Raw genomic sequence first — 20496 nt, 5'->3', positions numbered from 1 at the left:
CATGATTGATTCCATTGTGTATTGGTTGATCCTAGGACTTGAGCACAGTGTTATCCTTTTTACTTGACTCTAGTGTTGTACAGACTTCTTTTTGTGTCGAACTTTTTTATTAATAACATTTATAATGGATACATACACATGAAGATATAGGATTATCAGTTACAGACTCTTTGATGTTCAGGAACAGCAGAAGTTTGCTAGTGTTTGGATGAACTCAGCTTGATGTCTTGTTGAACCCATAGGCTCGAGTGGGGGGAATGGAGTACTCCCCTGGCATCGTCTCCATCTCCCCCGACAGTCCACTCAGCTTGCCAGCCATTGTCAGCATTGCTGCGGCTGGGGGGCTGCTCATCATCTTTATTGTGGCCGTTCTGATCGCCTACAAACGGAAGTCCCGGGAGAGTGACCTGACTCTGAAGCGACTGCAGATGCAGATGGACAACCTGGAGTCACGCGTAGCACTCGAGTGCAAGGAAGGTAAGCATGGGCTCAGCATTTATATGTGTTTTCTGACAAACTACATACGTGAATCAATAATATGACACACGCCTGAGTTTGGAAATAAAGTCTGAGGCATGTGGCTCTCTCTAGCCAGCCTAGGTTATCCTAGTTTAATAGACGGGAGTATGAGTCCCACAGGAGAGATGGGTTTGATGCTCATATTGTTCAAAATGGCAGCCGCTAGAGTCCTATTAGTTTTCTCAATTGCAAGCTATGTGCAAAATGGTATACTCAAAATGTCAAGGAGAAATGGACAGAGGGTTAAATATCCACTTCACAGAGATGCATTTATATTTAACATTAGTCATTGATTGGACTCAAGTAAGAAGCCAAGACGAACTCCTGGGAGAAGCTTTGGCTGCTAAACTGCAATTTGTTCTCTTTTCAGTCGAGATGAGCAAATACTCTAAGACATGAATGGTTTATAGTTATTTTGAGTGGCCTATAGGCCACTGACGGAATAAGGCGGGGATAAGAGAAAGAAAGAGGAGAAAATGAAAGAGGGTGAGATAGAGGAAGAGGAGGCGGGCAGAGAAGTAGAGAGAGGAGTTGAAAAATGAAGAGTCTCCGAGACAAACAGTGACAGAAAGAAATACTCTAACATGGATAGAGAGAAGGATGGGCAAGAGAGAATGTCAAATAAAAGAGAAAGGAAAATGTGTGACAAGACCTAATCTCAGAGAGAAACAGAGTGAAATGAGCAAAAGTGGGAAATAGCGATATACAATGAAAGTTAATGAATGTGACTGAGAAAAGAGAGAGTAGGTCAGATAAGAGGACAGAGCGAGAGATATATATTAAGAGTTGCCTACAGCGATGTCAAAACCTAAAAGAGTAGATTCTACTGATGAAGAGCGTTGTAGGGGTACAACCGTGTTCGCTGCTTGTGTCTCTGCACATTTTTAGGTAATTTCTAGTTGGCAGAAGGTAAAGTCAACTACGCTTAGAGGAGACTCTCAGCATTAAGTCATACTCTTATGTGTTTCTGAGCTACTCTGATAATCTTTTCTAAAGTGGCTGTCATGCTAGGGTGCAGTGCATATTGTGATGATATATTTGTCATGTGCAGTGAGGCAAGGAGACAATTTTATTTGTAGTGCATGCTATACCAGTGTGTGTGTAACTGAAATACATACTTAGGGTGCAGGAAAGAGGCGCTTGAGCGACACAATTAAATTTGTAGTATGTTTATCTTTTACTGTAGAACAATATTTCTGAAACCACAGCAAGCTAGGAAACCGAAATATCAAAAGCCATTGTAGCCATTTTTTGGTTAGTCTAACACAATTTCAAGATTTAGGAGAATGGTCCATGCCAGGACTTTTCCCATGAGAAGTTCTACAAGTCCTTTGATAGCACCAACATAGAACTTTACTCTCTAAGATTGTCAATTGTAACAAATGTTGAGATGCTTGCGTGGCTTTATTAAGTCCAAATTTACTTGAGAAACTTAAGTATGCTCAAAGCACCTCAAGACTTGTGCTAGTGCACATCTTACTGGATAATGCCAAGGCTCGGTCTGGGTTTGCTGTGGTATTTTAACAGAGAAGCTAGTGGGAACTGCTGTAGCGCATTGCGGCATATGTGTGGCAATCTATGGTGCAATATCATTCATGGTATGCACTTTAGGAAGGTATTTAGGGGCACCAGTGACTCCCAAACGTTTTGCCCACCATGCCTTCCGTCCCAGCACTGTGACAGTGTGCCAGCAGTATGGTGGTGTAGTAGATCGCGTTGTGAGGTTCTCTTGGCCAGCACTGAGGATGAGTTCATACTCGGACGCCATGGGGAAATTTCACACTAGAGATTCCCTATCAGAGGCTCTTCGTATCTGTTTTCACTCTCCAAGGAGGAGATTTGTATTCATGTTCACAATGTAGTTATAACTACACAAGATGTTAGATCATTATAATTGACACCAAACAAGACACCATTTTGTTATAATTGCTTTTATTTATTTATTTTTGTTCCCTTCCAGCATTTGCAGAGCTTCAAACAGACATCCACGAACTAACCAGTGATTTGGATGGCGCTGGCATCCCCTTCCTGGATTACCGAACCTACACTATGCGCGTCCTGTTTCCTGGCATTGAAGACCACCCTGTGCTGCGAGACCTGGAGGTAAGAGAGGAAGGACATCCCTCCTAGACTGTTCATTGGTTGGGATGCGGGACAATGTTGGACTGGAAAGGAAGTAAAAGGAATCTGCATTTCAGTATTGGTTTTAGGAGCAAGTAACAATCTCCTTTTAAATTACCATTAAACATTGTGTTTGTTCCTCGCCTCACTGAGATGTAATACATGATTTTCCTTGTGCAAATATCCCTAAACCAAATTGTGGACAGAACATGTACTGGTTTGTTGCTCAGTTGCAAAGTCAATATTTTTTTCCTTTTGTTTTTATTTATGTGTGTTTTTTTTGTCTTTTGCAAAATGTAGTAGGTAGTCTCAGAACGCCTAAAGAGGGGGATACAAAGAAGGGAGAAGTGAAAATAGTATTTCAATAGTTTGGCAGGTACTCACAATAAAAGCTCGCCCTGTTGAAAGCAAATGAGCAATATCAAAGTCTTAGGATGTGCAGACCACAACATTTGGAGGTTGAGACACTGACCATTATTTGACCAGCAGTTGACCAACTATTCAGAATCTTTGATAGCACACGCTCATTTCAAGCGTAAAGAATGGAGGTTAACCTCTAACTCTAAAAGAGTGACCAAAAATGTGAAATTCTCCCATCTAAGACTGTGCCCAATGTGTTTCATGAAACCCGCCCGATCCCTCCAGGTAAGTGTGCAATGTCTAAAACTTAATTTCAGGCTAGTCTTGCCTTTTTGTTTTCTTTCAACAGGTTCCTGGGTACAGACAGGAACGGGTGGAGAAGGGCCTGAAGCTCTTCGCTCAGATGATCAACAGCAAGATCTTCCTGCTTTCCTTCATCAGGACGCTAGAGTCCCAGCGTAGCTTCTCTATGCGCGACCGGGGCAATGTGGCCTCCCTCATCATGACCGTTCTACAGAGCAAGCTGGAGTATGCAACTGATGTACTGAAACAGCTGCTGTCTGACCTCATTGACAAGAACCTGGAGAGCAAGAACCACCCCAAGTTGCTTCTGAGAAGGTGAGACAAACACATAGTGCTTTTGACTTGCACAAGGTCCTTCATACTCAATTACTTCGCTCTTCAGTGAAGCTGTTCACCCCCTCTTTTTTTTCCTGAATGCCCTTGCCTTCAATCTCATTTCTTTTTCTGTTTGTATATTCTTTATTGGTTATAGAATGGACATCAGATATGCAAGAGATACAGCAACAGTATATTGATATATAATGGTATAGTGAGCATGTAAATAGTAAGCATGGTAATTGTCTAAGTGTGCATGCGTAAGGTCAGAAAATTGAATTGCATCTGTATCACATATCTTGTTGTGTTCCGTGTGGGAGTGAGTGGATACAATTGTATGAAGTACATAATATAGAGAGGAAGATAACATTTGTGATGCTATGGCACATTACAGCATATGCGGAGCAGTTTAAGATGCACTTCTTGATAGGTACTTAAGGAAGGTGTCTAGAGGCGTCGGTGCCGCACAAGCTCCATGCACACCATGCCTTGCTTCGCAACACTGTGGCAGTGTGCTAGTAATACCTCTGCCTACCATGGTGGTGCAGTATATCTCATTGTGAGGTTCTCTTGGCCAACACTTAGCTGTGGTAGATGAGGATGGGTTGAAATGGCGAGGGCACATTAGTATCCGTGGAGCCTAGGAACCTGACGGAGACAGGCTGGGGTGGCCTGTCCTAAGGTTCTCCATGTTCAACGTAAATAAATGTTCCCAAATGTTGTCGACTTTTTGTAGTTGGTCATTTAGTTTCTGGATTCACCCGTTGGTGGCTATATCTACCATTGTCAATGCTCATTCTGTCAACCCTGGTGGGTGTGGTTGTTTCCAGTGCCACAGTATGCATAGAATGCCACTGTGAACGATGTATATATTCAATGATTCTTGTGGTTGGTGACACCGTTCATGTCTTGTGTATCAAGCAGTAGCACCAGTTCAACAAATAGTTAAATTGGGAGAATTCTAGTATCTTGCAGTCCTTGTCATAGTGTCTCCCAGTATGGTTGGATTACTTGGCATGACCAGAGCATAAGTACTGTGTCTTCTCTGGCGTAGCCACTTCTGTAGCATTGTGCATTTGGGATTAATTTCAGACTGTGTAATTTGTACGGAGACCAGTTCCAGTTGTGTAAAATCTTGGGAAAAAATGAATTTCAATCTTGCTTCTTGGAGGCTTCTATTGTGTGCAGATATGACCTCCTGCCAGTCTGCTTCATCAAAAGATTCCGGAAGGTAAGGCTTTCATGTTGAAATAAATGTTTCTGGGTGGGTTTTGAGTATAGAATATCAGTCATAGTTTCGTAAGGATCTGAAATTAGTTTCTTGTATGTCCCCCATCTTACCACGTAGTCCTGGATCATGGAACGGTGCAACTCAGCTAGTCGTCCATCCATCTTCCGAAGTAGGTTGTGTTTCAGCTGTTGAAATTGTTGGTTTTGTGTATTATCCCGATGGAGTTCAGTCTGAAGGGTCTAAAAGGATATAAAGTCTCCCTCATGTATGAATGCACCACATTAAGTATACTTTACAGGGGCCATTGAGTCCAGTTTATAGGCTCTCGGTTGACTCTAAATTCTGTGGTATTTCATCGGGGTGCTTTTTCAAGGATGTAGCATTTCTGAAACAGGTACTTGTGGCTGGTTTCCCATGCTGTAGTTCTGCTGCCCAGTTACGACTCACTTTGTCGCATTCAAATTTCCTGTAGAGAAGTGACGAGCCTCTTAAGTTTTCCCTGTAGGTGCATTTCCAAGTCTACCCAGTCAGGGGCTTCCAGGGAGGCGTGGAAGTAACATGCTAATTGCCTTCAATCTCCTTTTAGCCCATTATAGTCTCCTGTAATCCTGGCAGGCATCTCAGACTTACCCTCCTCACAGCCTATACAGATATTTGTACTAACTTTCCCTCACGCTCCTTCCATACCAGTAGGTATGATATGATTTATTGTTTAACATCAAGTTTCTCACTGTTTCTAAAACATGATGGCCTCCAGTTGGTACTTATGCTTCTCAAGGCAGCGATTCAAACAACAGCTGCCCTCTTATCCTCAATTAAATGAATTCAGTCACTGATTCATATTTTGGAAGTGTCTTGAAAGTATTTATATGTTCTGCTTGGAATCTTGACACCATATCAGCCTCACAGCATCCAGAGGCAGCAGTGAGTTAGAAAATGCAAAGTAAACTCTGAAGATTTTCGGTCTTGTTGACTAGGGCTCTACTGCTGCTCATTGCCCACTCACGTGTTCCGTCTGTACCAGAGGTGTTAGTCTAGCCTCCAAGACAGGAAATCAGTGCTTAATTTGAGCCGGTGATTGCCGGTGGAGGCCACCAGCACTCCTTTTTAGGGACCAGTGCTTATTTATCAACGTCAGATATCTACTGAGAGCAAGCAATGGAAACATGTACAAATCTGATAGATGGAAGAACAGAAAGACAGACTCAGTCGCAAAGGGAGAAAGCAGGAACCTGCAAGAGTGCGATAAAGGGGTATCTGGTGGTTGATTAAAGAGTCATAAGGTGAATTTAAGACTATTGTCTTGGTGTTCAGCGGGCGGCATTTAATTGCACCAACCTGTGCCTTCTGAGCAGAGCTTCCGGCACCGGCGTTTATTATTTCACAAATTAAGTACTGCTGGAAAGACCAGCCCACTAGATGCTATTCTGGCAGCCCCCAACCTACTGCTCCCAAGCACTGGATTCCCTTACTGCTTTGCTCATCCTGCTAAGTGTCCTACTCTGAACGGAGGTGTACTCTAAAAGGATTGTGAAAAAGAGATTTGTGTTCTTATACTGATATGAATACAAGAAAGTGGTTCCTCTTCTGCATCACTTTCACTTTTCAAAAGAAAGCTGGAGCACTCAAAAATGCAAGTTCTGTGGTGGAGCCCACCTGGTCCTGGTATCGTGCCCTTCGGCTGCGCTGAAGACTGCCTCGATCGGAGGCGTTTGTGAGGCCGAAAGCGGCTGGAGCAGTGCGGCGGCGCCGGAGGACCTGGGCATGCCCCGTTGCTCCCTGGCCACGAGCGCTAATCTACACCGCAGCCGCAGCGAAGTGTCCAGGCCCGCGCCTGGGCTGAAGAGGCCATGTTGAGATCCTTACACCAATGGTATCACTGGTGAGTACACCGCCCCATCGGCTGGCCCTATACTACGCGGATTGACTGCCTGTGTGCCCCGTGTGCCCGGCGGGACGTCAGCAGGCCACACGTTTCACTACCGCAAGACACAGGCTTGATCAGGGCCAGTTGCAAAGACCTGCTGTGCAGCGTCCCGCTGTGCGTGCTCCTGGATGTCACTGGAGGACTATTGGCCCTACGCTAGCGCCTCGCGCACGGCCCATCACCCACCCTGGGCCTCAATAACGTGGCGCTGTGCACCGCGGCTGCTATGCACTCGGCGGCACCTCCGCGCATAAATCAAGCACCACTGCGGTGAATCAGGCCCAGAGTGTGGGCCTCGAGGCCCCTTTTGGACGGCTAGGGTGCCCAGGGGAAGCACTACAGCAGCGTAGTGTGGACTGGAGTCCGCGTTCATTTGGCAGCCCCGGTGTGGGGGTACAGCCCGGGGGTTCTTGGACACGCAATATTTCAGGCAGTGGGGGAGACGGATTTGCCCCAACTCAGGCGGTCATCAGTGCATTTGCCGAGTGAACAGCGGTCGTATAGACTCTCTGCAAGGGGGGGGAAGTCATTATCCAGTACTCACTTCACCCAAGATCGTCTAGTCTTTCACAACTGAGGCTTTCCGCGGTGTTGCACATTGAACAGCTGCTGTTGTTCCCTTCAAGTTCCCTGTTCTCTCTCCCCCCCCCCTCCTCCACCAGTGTGGGACTCCTCCGATACTGTGGTATCTCCAAGTCTGGGCCCAGCTGGCGGAAGCCAACAGGCCGGTGTGGGCTTGAGCTCACGGCAGGCGGCGGTGAGTAGCTGGTACTGCCCGGCCCCTTCTCTGATATACCGCACCCACTGTTCACATCATGGCGAGAGGCTTCAGTGGTCGAGGCACAATGCAAGTAAAATTAGACAAATTCGCGTGGCAGAAGTGCCAGGATGAGACGAAGTCTAACCCCAAACCTAGAGGGGATCAGCCGGACCCCACGTTGCAGGATATCTTAACTGCTACAACGACGGTGCATACCTCACTAGAAGCCCGCATTGACACCGTTGCCACATAGGTTTCTTTGATTAGAGCGGACATGAGGAAAATGTCTGACCGCATCAGTGCCCTTTAAAGCACTACCAAGGAGCTGTCGAACGATACGGACCTTCTCAAAAGACATGTGACTGAACTCAAACCACTCAGGAAGCAATGGCACTACAGCTCGACTACTACAAAGGCCGTAGGAGGCGTAACAACATTCGCATTTTAGGGGTGCCGGAACAGGCCGAAGGTCAGGCGGCAGACCTCTTTGTCGAGAAATTAATACTCCAGCAGCTCCAGACAAGGGGGCTCTCCAAATGTTTTTCGATTGAACGTGCACACCGAGTACCTGGGGGTAGACCCACACCTGGTGCGTCTCCCCGACCACTTCTGACAAGAGTGTTTAACTTTCGTGACAGGGATGCCATACTCCTGACAGCGAGAGTGGTCCTCCCGCTGGAAATAGACAATAGCAAAGTCACCTTCTTTCCAGACTCACTCTGCAGGTTCAGAAACAGCGTCATAGCTTCCTGGATGTGAAGCGTGAGATGCGGGACCAAGAAATCAAATACGCAATGCTGTTCCCTGCTAAGCTACGGGTTGAATCTGAAGGGAAAATATGGTTCTTCACTAGACCTGAGGATGCATGGGACTGGCTCGACAGATGGCGATCTGTTGGCAAACGTCCCCATAAACCCGTGGGCGACAATGGGAATACCGGCAGGCCAAGGCAGGGGTCCCCGCCAGGTGGTGAATCAGTGATGCAATGTCCGCCAGGATAGAGGTCGGTGGTCTGAAAGTACGAGGGACTGCTCTTTGGTTCAAATGACGTCTTGGGCAAAAAACCTGATAGACGCAGGCTGTTCTAGTGTTCACCGCCTTCCGCATGACCTCTAGCATACTATAGATCATACAAGTCCAGCTCTATGCTGTTATTTGTTTCCTGTGGCCATGACATCGTTGACTTTTGATTCTTGATGAATATCACTTAATATGTCTGATTCGTACATTATGGGGTCGAATGCCGGGTATGCAAGTGCTCTTATGAATTGATGCCCCTGGGAGTGGGGTTGGGTGTGGTTTTCTGCCTGTAATGCAGGGAGGCAGGTTGGGGGGTGGGTGTTGGGCGTTGGGGGAAGGGGATGGTCTGTTTCAATTGTTTTGTTTTTGTGCGATAATAATGTTTGTTTTCTTTTTCATTGATGGGTCAAGTCGTTTTGTGCAGCAATTCTCCTCATCTATTTTACTGTATGTCTACATTCAAGTTCCTATCGCATCACCATGAGGGGCACCGGAAGCAAGTAGGGGTGTGACCATTAGTCCACTTACAAATTCTATGAGTGCATGGTTTGATCTACTGACACATTGCATACCCGACTACATCCACTACCCCCGCTATCCAGCCATAAGCATGTCCTCTATTTCACAGCTCTACATTGCTCACCTACTTATACACACATGGGACCTCATTTAGCTCTTAAACTTCTCACCTGGAACGTTAATGGCTTGGGAGATAAAATAAAGCGGGGCATAGTTCTCCAGTACCTGAAGTGGCAGGCGCCAGATATTGTCCTTCTTCAATAGACATATTTAATCGGCAACTCGTGCGGTGCATTGAATAGATGGGGATATATCGTTTGGTCGCCCACTCGGGGTTTACTTCAGGTTCTTGTGGGGTCGGCGTGCTCCTACGCAGAGGATGTCCGTTTATGATACACAGGGCTTGGTAGGATAAACAGGGTAGATATGTAGCGCTCTCTGGCACCTGGGAGGGACAGACTCTCAATGTAGTATCCACGTATATCTCCCCTGGGCTGCAGCATCCCACACTGCGAGACCTTGGAGCGCTCCTGCTTGACTTACCCTTGGGGCTATTGGTGCTCGGGGGGGACTTTAATTTGGTGGTAGATGGTGGCAAGGATCGCCTCCCGCCTCGTAGGGTCCCCCTGGGGGGATCTCATTTGGCAGAGTTCCTGTCCGCTATGGGCCTGGTTGATAACCCAACCGCCGTTCAATTTACATTTCACTTTTGGGCTCACAACAGTCAAACACGCATTGCCCACATGTTCACTCACGCTCAAGATATACATGTTTTCACTGAATCCAGGTGCCTCACGCGTGGAGTCTATGATCATTCCCCTGTCTTCACGACACTCACACTCGGATTACCCAAGCACCGCACTACCCTCACTATAAATCCCTGGGCGCTCAAGGTACCCCACATTAAGGAAACACTACTCAAAGAAGCTGGCTGCTATTTTAAGGAAAATGTGGGGTCGGTCACCTCAGCCCATATATTGTGGGGAGCATTTGGTGCGGTTATGAAAGGCAGAGCCTTATCGCTGATGGTTGGACATAAAAGGGAACTCACCAAACGCATAACGAAACTTGAGAAGGATATCCTGACCAGGGAATAAGCCCTGGCACGTACCCCTGAAGCTGAGGCGCAGCACTCGCTAGCGATGGTGCATATTGACTACTAACAGCTTCTGACGGAAGTGGCCTCAGCAAGGTATAACACCACACGCCATAAGATATATGAACATGGTGAAAGGATGGGTAAACTTCTGGCCTGGTTGGAGAAAAAAGAACAATTGTCAAAGTGGGTTCACCAGCAGATCACTGATACGTTCGCTTCCTACTTCTCCTCGGTATATATGTCCTCCGAGACGTCCCAGTCATCCATGGCTGCAGACCTTCTTTCGACTATTAAAGATGCCTGTCTGTCCACACAAGACAGAGACTCCCTAGAGGGAGAAATTACGGAGGCTGAAAGTCAGAAAGCAAACCAAGATGTCCGCTCGGGTAAAGCCATGGGACCCAATGGGCTCCCGATTGAATTCTTCAAGCCAATGGCTTCCAAACTCTCTCCCCACTTGCTGCAAATGTATACCGAAAGGTTGGATATAGGGGTACTACCAGCTGATGTTAGGACGGCCTCCATGGTGGTCATCCACAAATAGGACAAACCACCAGATGATTGTAGGGCCTATCGTCCCATATCACTCCTCACAGTTGAGGTGAAAATATTAGCAAAACTGTTGGCCAACAGGCTCATCCCCTGTATTGCCGAGCTAGTGCACCCGGATCGATCCGGGTTTATGCCAGGGAGGAACACAGCCTTGAACTTAAGGCGATGGCATGGGGTCCTGGGAAGACGTGACCCGATCAGAGAGGACGCAGCTCTGCTATCTTTGGACGCATCTATGGCGTTCGATACCATCGAGTGGGACTTTCTTTTCGCAGTGCTGACAAGGATGGGATTTGGATCAAACTTTATAAAGTGGATCCAACTGCTCTATGCCCAACCAACCGCGCATGTGACAGTTAACAATCACGTCTCTAGGCAATTCCCATTGGGGAGGGGCACTAGACAGGTGTGTTCTCTGTCACCCTGCTCTTTGCCCTAGTACTAGAGCCATTGGCAGTCTGGGTCAGGGGAGACCTGGAGATTAGGGGTCTGAAGTGGACAGAGGACCACGAAGGCCGTATCTCATTATATGCGGACGACATACTCCTATACTTAGCCTCACCCTCACAGTCTCTCCGCCGGGTCCTCCACATATTCCATATCTTTGGCGCCCACTCGGGGTATGCTATTAATTGCACTAAGTCCCAACTCTACGTGCTGTGGGGTACACCACCACACAACCCTAGGGGCTATGACAAACCAGTGGCATCACAGGGCTTCAAGTATCTCGGCATATTTATGACACCAGATCCGACTTTATTCTACGAGTCAAACTTGCTCGTACCCCTGACACGACTTCGATCCGACGCTAAACATTGGCGATCCCTCCCCCTTACTCTCCTGGGATGGGCGGCACTTTTCAAGATGTTAGCTCTGCCATGTTGCCTCTATGCATTGCAAAACACCCCTAATGCGATTCCTGACACTTATAGGGCTACTGTGGGATGGTCGAGCTCCGCGCATAGCCATGAAAAAATTGACAATGGGGTGGTATGATGGTGGTATTGCTCTACCCAACATGTGGCTTTATTATCAAGCATCCCAACTGGTTGCAATTAACAAATGGGCACACGGGGAATACAACAACCCAAATTTCCGTACAGATCGATGGCTCCTGAGACGGGGGATACAATAGGGCACTCTACACAAACCCTCGCAAGCTTAACCTCACGGGACCCACTGCATGCACAGTGGAGGTCTGGCATTGAGTGAATAGGAAATGGGGTTGGCATAGCAAGCTTACAAAAGCCACACCACTGTGGGAACCAGACCTGCTGGGTCAGCTCAGCAAATGCCCTGGGTTAGACAGGTGGGACATGATAGGCATCTCAAATGTGGGGGATATGTGGGTGGGGGGAAAATTGGCCACCTTTGCAGACCTGCAGACTAAATACCAACTAGCACAGACCGAGACATTCCGATCCCTCCAAATTAGCCATGCAGTCACATTCGCTTTAACTAAGGATGCCCCTCTACCCGAGGCCTCTCTGCTGGAGGGCAGACTGATTCTTGACCCTCTGCTTAAAAAGGCCATATCCCTCACATATAAAAAGCTGTTAAATAATCGCCCGGACCCCATGCTGCACCTGCGATAACACTGGGAGGCAGACCTGGGGGACTTAGATGAGGATGATTGGCGAGATGCTTTGGCTTCTCCCAGAGAAGTGGCTATCCCAATGAGATTGCGCCTGGTCCAATTGAAGATCCTCCATCGTGTATACTTAGACGCAGGGATCTTGGTCAAAATGGGTAGGAGGACTGACTCCCTGTGCCTTCGGCAATGCCACCAACCGGGAACCTTTTTCAGATCCTGTGGGACTGCTCAATAGTGCAACAATACTAGAGCAAGGTTACAAAGCAGATGGAGAGAGCGGGTGGTAAGACTCTGAAAGCCTCCTCCCAACAATGTCTCCTAAATATTTGGGACGCCACTGATTTAACACAAACAGAGAAAACGTGGGCTTCACTGGGGTGGGCCATCGCAAAACATAATATTGCACAAAAATGGGGGGTGGGGGCGGCCCGACCCTACGCGACTGGGTGGTTGACATGGACAGGGCAATGATCGCCGAAAAGGAGGTCTTCAAACACAGGGGTTGCCCTAGGCAATGGAACCACAAATGGGGGAAGTGGAATAGATACAGAGGCAACATCTGCTTATCTCCTAGAGTTGAATCACAATGTGAACGACATACACTATTGGACATCTCTGGTATCGACAATGTGCTCTTACTTGGAACCGAATAAGGTGATCGCTCACTTATTAAGTACCAACTGGCGTACGTATCTGTTTTGCAAATTTGATCTTTTCTGTGTTAACTACTTGGTGGACATACCAGACATTATCACTATGATTAAACGGGAGGGCTTGTACTGTGTTGTTCGAATGCCATCTGCACTGAAATATGTACATGTGTACTGTGGACCCATCTACTGGTTTATTGCAGCTTCATGCTTTTCTTTTCTTTAATAAAAAATGTTTTTAAAAAAATGCTAGTTCTGTATATTCACTGGACATTTAAAAGTATGCATATTACCCATCCCCCTTATAATAATGTAGGGGTTGGTAGAAACAGGATCAAGCATTATATGTGTTAGGAGTGTGCCGCACCACCAGATAGGTTGATGTAAAATCCTTAAAGCTATTTTTTTTTCCCTTTACGATTCACTTATCTTGGTGGGAAGGAAAAAGTTATACAAATATTGATTGGTAAAATATTGCATGGCACATGACATCATCATGATACTATATGTGACAAATGCTTACACTTTGTTTACAAACTACGCCACGTGCGCACGGGTACCTACTTATATTCTGGTTTTCCACCAACATTACCTTTTACGGATTCTTTTATGTGGATTCAACTATAAAACAAGGTTTGTGAGGTTTGCCATGCGCACTCTAGCTGGGTCCAATTTGTCGCGGCAGATGAGATGTGGCTCGTCAATGAAGATGTCTTCACTCCTCTTCACCTTCATCTCAAGCAGGGTTCACACTCCCCTGGGGACCTCAGTATGCAGTCACTGCACTCACGCCCGCCGTACGCCTTCAGAGCGTACTCCAGTGCATTAGGAAAAGATTGGCAGGCCTGCTTCTAAATTTACTTGTGTCTGTCAGCTGTCAGAGCACTGCTTTCCTGCGAGTAGCTGTGGCCAGTGGAGAGGACGTCTGCTAAGCAATGCCAGATGCTCCAAATCATTTTATACGGCAGCACAGTGGAGTGCCAATAAGACTGTAATTGGAGCCATCTTTCAAACATTTGAGTTAGCACGCAGAGACTCTATCTAGTATCAGATGTCACTTGTATTTAGCTTTACTTTTGTGAGTGCCTGTTGTGATAATTCAAGGTTTATTTTGGCAAAAGTCCCTCTACCAATTTCCCCCAGACGCCTTCTCCTGAGCATGAATTTTTGGACTGATATTTCTCTTACTTTTTTACCCTCCCCTTCTCTCCCCTTTAAGGTTTGATACGTTTGGTACTTCCACCATTCATAAAAATATACATACAACGCTCTATACATAAATGATTGTATTGCATTCTTCCTTCTTCAGCCACTAGCTTCTTATGCTTAGGAACCTTTAGCTATTGGCTTGAGCCATTGTCAATCACTTCTTGCCTGAGCACAGAACTATTTCAGTTTCACCATTTTTCTATTGGCTGTTAGTGCGTGTTTCCACCTTCATCATAATTGCACTAGGGACTATTTTAGTCATTGAACATCCTGGTACAACTGGTGAGCGAGGGCAAACAAAAGCTTCAGAAAAAATGTTTTTTTGTTTGCTGCAACTTTTTCAGATTTATTTTTAATCAGTGCTCACTAACAAATCTTGGAAAAGGCAACAACATTGTATTAACGTCCGATAGATTAGCTTTGTCACTGCTTGTTTGCCTTTAGTTATTTCTTCTACAGTTTTTCCTTCTTCCCTTAGAGCCTTGCAGTCTCTCTTCTCTTTGCTTCCTTTCAAAGTCTCTTCAACTTGCTCATTGCTAATTTTTACTTTATTTCTCATTGAGTTTATCTTCCTTGTTTTCTGGTGTTGGTTTTCATTGCCGTCCTGTATCCCTCCCCTCTTCGTTACCCCATTTGTTATCATTTTCCCATACCTCCAGGCATTTTCATACCATGTTGCTCTTAGGTTCTCTCTCAATTGTGGCAGTCACACTTTTCACCCTTTTTATTGCATTCAGTGTTTCATAACCTAGTTATCATGTCCACCGTTTCCTGAATTCCTCCTTTGTTCCTTCATATAATACTTCCTTCCTTCATATAATACTGTCTTCTTTCCTAGATGTATCATTTGTTTTTCACCCTTTCTTTCTTCAAACCATTACTCTCACCTTTACTCTTTGCCTCCTACCATTCTTTCTTTAATCTTCCATGACCCTTTACTCATTTCCTACATTTTTCAACCAACGTTCCTTCCTCTACCTATACCCTTCCTCCCACCCTTCCTTCCTCCTTGCCTCTAAAGCATCCTCCCTCCTCTTCCCATACCTCCCGTTTCCTTCCCCCAATCTTCCCTCCTTTCAACCCTCTCTTGCTCCTTTCCTCTGCCTCATTTGCTTCCATCCATTCGTTCTTCGCTACCTTCCCTTTTTTTCCACCTTATTAACCCTTATCCTCTCTTTGCCCCATATTCCTGTATTTCCTTCCATTAAACCCTATGCTGTCTTCAACAATTTAACTTCACCCTTCAATCTCCTTCCCTCTATTCACCTATTATCTCTCTTCTTACATCCCGTCTGGCTAGAGTCCAGGAAATGACCTAATGAGGGCTTGGTCGACTGGTGCTCAGCAGCCTTTGGGAGCCTTCAGGCGCATTAGAGAGGCTCAAAATGGTGGCCTCCTTTGAAAGATTGTGCAGTTCCTGCACTTCCACTTATTTTCTTGCTTATGCATCAATAGACGGTATTCCTGCCTCACCAATGGTGCATAGCTTCTGCTCATGTCACCAAATTTCACTTTTGCTACTGTGAAATCATTGTACTCTTTTGACAGTAGCTTTGCCTTGTGCATATTGCCATGTGGATTACTGGCCCTTCTTTTATTACACTCCTGTCCCTCTGGCTGGGTTGGTGCTGTGTAGGTGCCTGTATGTTGTGGTCCGTCTGCATCCCAATTTGACTACTTATGTCACTGACCATCCAGGCAGATTCCTGTCCCTAGAATAATAGAAAGCATAAAGCATGACAAGGAATATGCAGCGTACATTTTAACTGGCAGCTGGTTACAATTATGTTTTGCTTGCTTGTCTCCCATACTTCCTTCTCCTTCACACTGCGAGGCACTGCTCCCCAAGACGAGATGAAAGCACTTTTCTGGTCACTTACGCATGACTGCAGAACGCTTCCCACATCAGTCACAACCAATGCAACACACTGCAAACCACAAGTGCAACCTGCCAAAAAATGTGCTTGGGCAGCCTACAACGGGGTATGAAGCATTATATAAATTATACAATATACACAATACACAGTACTCATGTCGTTGCCTGCCCTTCATCTCCGGTTTACTTTTTCGTTACATTGTCTTACATTTTTGCATTATTTCTTCCTCCTACATTTTGTTCTTTATATCCTTTCCATTCTTCCCTCTGCCTTCACTTGTACCCACATTTCATTCAATGCTTTTCTTACTTCCCCTATCTCATTGTCTTCTAGTTCATTGCATCTATCTTTTCTTGTTAACTCATTTCTCTTTCTATACGAATTCACTTCACTTTTTCCTCTAATTTTTTTTCTCTGTTTTCCAAATTTCTCTTCTCTTTGGTTCAGGTCTCTTCTTCCCAGATCTTTCTTCCCTTTCACCTACTTTTTCCCCTCTTCCTTGTGCTTCCTCCTTCCCTCCTGGGACAAATGCCCTTCCTGGACCAGATGCAGTTTTCAGTGCTTCTGGAAGGTGATCTTAGCAGAGGTCAGAGATCTGCTTCTTCTGAAATGGAGCTCTCCTAGTGGGTAGCAATGAGCAGATCCTTCTGATGTTGGGACTGAACGTAAATTCCCTGATGTGACTTTTGGCTTCAGAATTCCAATGAGCCTGCCGGTGGGCCTGCTGACCGTGACCGAACTAAAGGTTATCCCCTGCCATATTTGAGAGCGCACTGGGCCCACATGACTTCTGTTGCCTTCTTGGAAGAGCTGCTGCTGTGACAGCATCCTCATGTTACCAATGAGTTCCACACCACTAGCCAATAGAAATGAATGACCCCTTCCTTGGATAGTTCTGTGGAAGCATTCAGTGTTACACGCCACTCGGCTCTCTGAAGGGGACCGTGCGCAAGCAAGGAGTGAAGCAGGGCCGGACTGGCCTTTTATACCATCTGCACTTCTCCGGTGTGCTGCAGCCATTGGAGGTCAGTTTGAAACCTTAAGGCTGGTGCCGCCATTCCTTTCTCCAGCTCCCCAAGGTTGATTGCTGCAGGCACGGGGGACTTCAAGAGAGAGAAAGTGAGAGAGGCAGGAAGGTGAAGAGAAACAGATGAGAGAGAGAGGGAAGTAATGAATCGAAATAGAAAGATAGAAGGAGGACAGGAATGGAGTGGAGCTGACTTGAGCATTTTTGGCCAATCCGGCCCTGGCGTGGAGGGTAAATTGTGTACTAAGTTCATGCAAGCAGGAAAACCCAATATCAATATGAACCTTGGCACATTGAATAATTTCTCGGCATCCTGTTGCCTGAAATAGTCAGCCATTGCATGGATGGGGTGAAGTCTAGGGGATGACAAACAAAACTGATGTGAAGGAATTTGTCCCTGTGTCATTGACCCTTTGGGCACCCATACCTGCTGAAAATGTCTCTATTTGTCATGTAATCACCTTTCCCTCGGTACAATGCTCCATGACTCCTTGGAGGGGAAGTGTGCAAGTTTCCTGCAATACCAGAGCAAGGACCCAAAAACGGGCACGTGATGCTAGGTTGTGGTGAGAGAAAAAACATTTCAGGTTGAATTTATTGCTGCCACATAACATGCATGGAAAAAAACACAATGCCAAAAATAAAAATTTACATAAGAAAACCACATGATTGAAAGAACAGATGGGCCAAATATTATGTTTAGCCAATTGCATGCGAAATCGCATAAACAACTTCCATTAACAGTCCTTTAAAATCTTGTAACATCATGATCTGCACCAGCCTCTCTCCACCACAGACATCACCGTACTCGAGCAAAGCGAGGCCCATGCCAAATGTAACAAACCACTTCCCCAGTGGAGGAGCGAAGCCCATCTCTACAGTGACCCAAGATAATTTCAGAACTCACCTCGACTCATGGGGCCCTCTAACACCTTTGGTAAATGACACTGGGCAACCAGGCATAAATTGGCCCCTAGCGTAGTCTCCACCGCTCCACACCTTGTGGGCCACCGGTTTAACACCTTCTGTAGCCTCCTGCCCCCTGGTTCTGAGAACCCTCTGAAGTCCACACCTGTGTTAAGAAAACCAACTATGAAATATAGAATTTATCAGAGGTATGAAAATGGCGCTCACCTGTATGTATGCAAATAATGAGCCCATACTGCCAACTTACACTATCGCACATCATAAAAATGACCACTGAAGCCTCTGAAACTCAACAGGAACCCTTGTAAACAGCTATGGGAGGGGGTGCTCACAACCACAAGTAGGATGGGCTGGAGCCAAGGGGTAGCTGAGAAAGCAGGAACAAAGAGTTCAAATGACCTGTTTTCCTTATATGGCAGCTGCCTCCACCCCCATTCCCTGCCCCCAGCTCACTGTCCCTTAGCCCGTGCACCCAGTTTCCTGTTCCATTGGAGACATGTCAACGCAGCTTTGACACCTCGGAACAAATTGCCCGGAAGTGACTGCTCGTGTCAGGCTGCAGAGGGCAGCCTGCTCTCACTATGGAGATCATTTCTCACTAAAGAAGAGGGGCAAACGAGCCTACCCAGAGCAAGAACCCCAAAACTGAACTGGAGACTGAAGATTGTGGTGAGAAAAAAACATATGTCCTATTTATAACTGGCAATCAACATGGATAGAAAATTGTACAATATCCCCCAAAAAAACGTACACAATAAATTCACATACCTGGGTATTCATAAAGGAAAGGGGTGTGGAGAGCTACGGGGATGCCCTGAGGGGGGCTTGAGCAGAGCTAAGAGCTCCCCAATAGTCTGTTCTGACCATCACCTGAGTAATATCAAAATCAAGCCCCCATGACCAGCTTTCCTCTCAACCTGCTGTGGAGGCATTCCAGTGGGAGGACGCCACACTAAATAGTACTGTTAGAGGGAGGGCAGCCCACCCTCACTCCCTGGCGAATTCGACACTTGCTAAAAGGAGCATTTGCACAAAAATAGATGGACAACAGGCTCAACACGGTGCACAAACAATGTGCACCTATTTTCCAGGTGCCTGAAAAGAAAAGTATTGGTCAATTGCTTTATCAGCATGAACAGATTAGTAGTGGCATGATTTAGGTAGTTCAAGTGGCCTTTGAGTTCCTGAAAGAGAGATACCAAGCACTTTAAAAACCAAGTCCCACTCTACAGGGACTTGAACCTCTACGTTTCACCCTGAGAGTCAGGGACCTAGGCCCTGTTCACGAGTGGCAGCCACAAAAGCTCATATGAGCTTCTTGCCCCATCATACCACCCAAGTTGGAACAGTGTGGACCTCCTAGTGCTGCACCATGCGGCGCTGAACAGCCTTCCCCAGCGCCTCAGCCGGTTCGATCCAAACAATAACAGCCTGGACAAGAAAAAGCAAGCATCACAGTCCTGGCAGCCGCAGGAAAGGCCTCGCTGTCCCGCAGCCACAGGGAAGGACTCAGTGTCCAGAATCAGGGTGATCTAACAGATATAGGACTGCAAAACAGTCTTTGGGATGCAAACCAATCCCAGGCTCATCCGATTGCCGACAGAAACGTTGAAGGATGGAATGGCCCAACAGTGGTCATTGCTGGTAATGCGACTACACATGGGAAGGACCAGAGCTGTAAGGGCAGCTTGAGAGCAGGAATACAAAGTCAAAATCACCTGGTGCCTCAGAGCTGCCCCGGCCCACAAGACCCCAGTCCCCTTCCCCCAATTTCTGTTCCCGCCCAGAAAAACTTCAAGGCATCTTTGACCCCCCCCCAGTCACGAATTGCCGAAAGTGATGGCTTTTGCTTTACTTCTGCGGGTCCTTCTGCCACACTCGTAACATCACCGCCCTCACACCAGGGCCAGTTTTAACCAGGGCCGGCTCTAGGGTGGTGCGACCGGTGCCACCCCACCGGGTGCTGTTTTCCTGGGGGCGCTGTGTTTGTAAGTTTATTATGTTTTTGAAGCAGGTCTCACAAAAATGTCAAGATAACTCCTGTGATTAATTATCTTCCTGGAGAGAGATCAGCGTTTTGTATAGTTGAGGTTTTGACTTATGTGAAGTTAGTGCAGTGGGTTAATATGCCTGCTGCAAAGAACTTGTACCAAGTAGATTACAGAGTGCATAAAATGTAAACACATCAGAAGGTTATTGCTTTTAAAAGAGACATACTTTTGTTATTTGCAATTTAGAACTTTAAGTCCTAATATTCAACAGTGAGCTATTAACTTTCATCATAGAAATGCATACACACTGCAAAGTATACATTTGAACATTAATTAATGTTGCATAAAGGGTTAATTTGGCTAGAAATCGATTCTTATTATTAAAGAAATCTCCCAACCATGATGTTTCTTTTTCAACTCTGAGTTTGTGCTTCTCCACACCAAGCACACGTAAACTATATTGCCTACCAGCATGGATGACATGTGACTGACTCC

General features: G+C 46.2%; 1 protein-coding gene across 4 annotated transcripts in view; it reads left to right on the top strand.

The window, feature by feature from the left end:
* PLXNA4 (plexin A4) overlaps window positions 1–20496 on the top strand; it is a 1024340-nt gene that overhangs the window by 834246 nt on the left and 169598 nt on the right. For all 4 annotated transcript variants that reach the window (XM_085653587.1, XM_085653590.1, XM_085653588.1 and 1 more), the window contains 3 exons: window positions 243–477; window positions 2480–2622; window positions 3350–3618. In XM_085653587.1, the coding sequence (XP_085509713.1) occupies window positions 243–477; window positions 2480–2622; window positions 3350–3618 (647 nt within the window). The remainder of the gene's footprint in view (window positions 1–242; window positions 478–2479; window positions 2623–3349; window positions 3619–20496) is intronic.

The sequence above is a fragment of the Triturus cristatus genome, chromosome 4_1, assembly GCF_964204655.1.
Source record: "Triturus cristatus chromosome 4_1, aTriCri1.1, whole genome shotgun sequence".
NCBI classification, from domain to species: Eukaryota; Metazoa; Chordata; class Amphibia; order Caudata; family Salamandridae; genus Triturus; species Triturus cristatus.
Note: the sequence above shows the minus strand (reverse complement) of the source record. Positions and strands in the feature narration are given on the sequence as shown.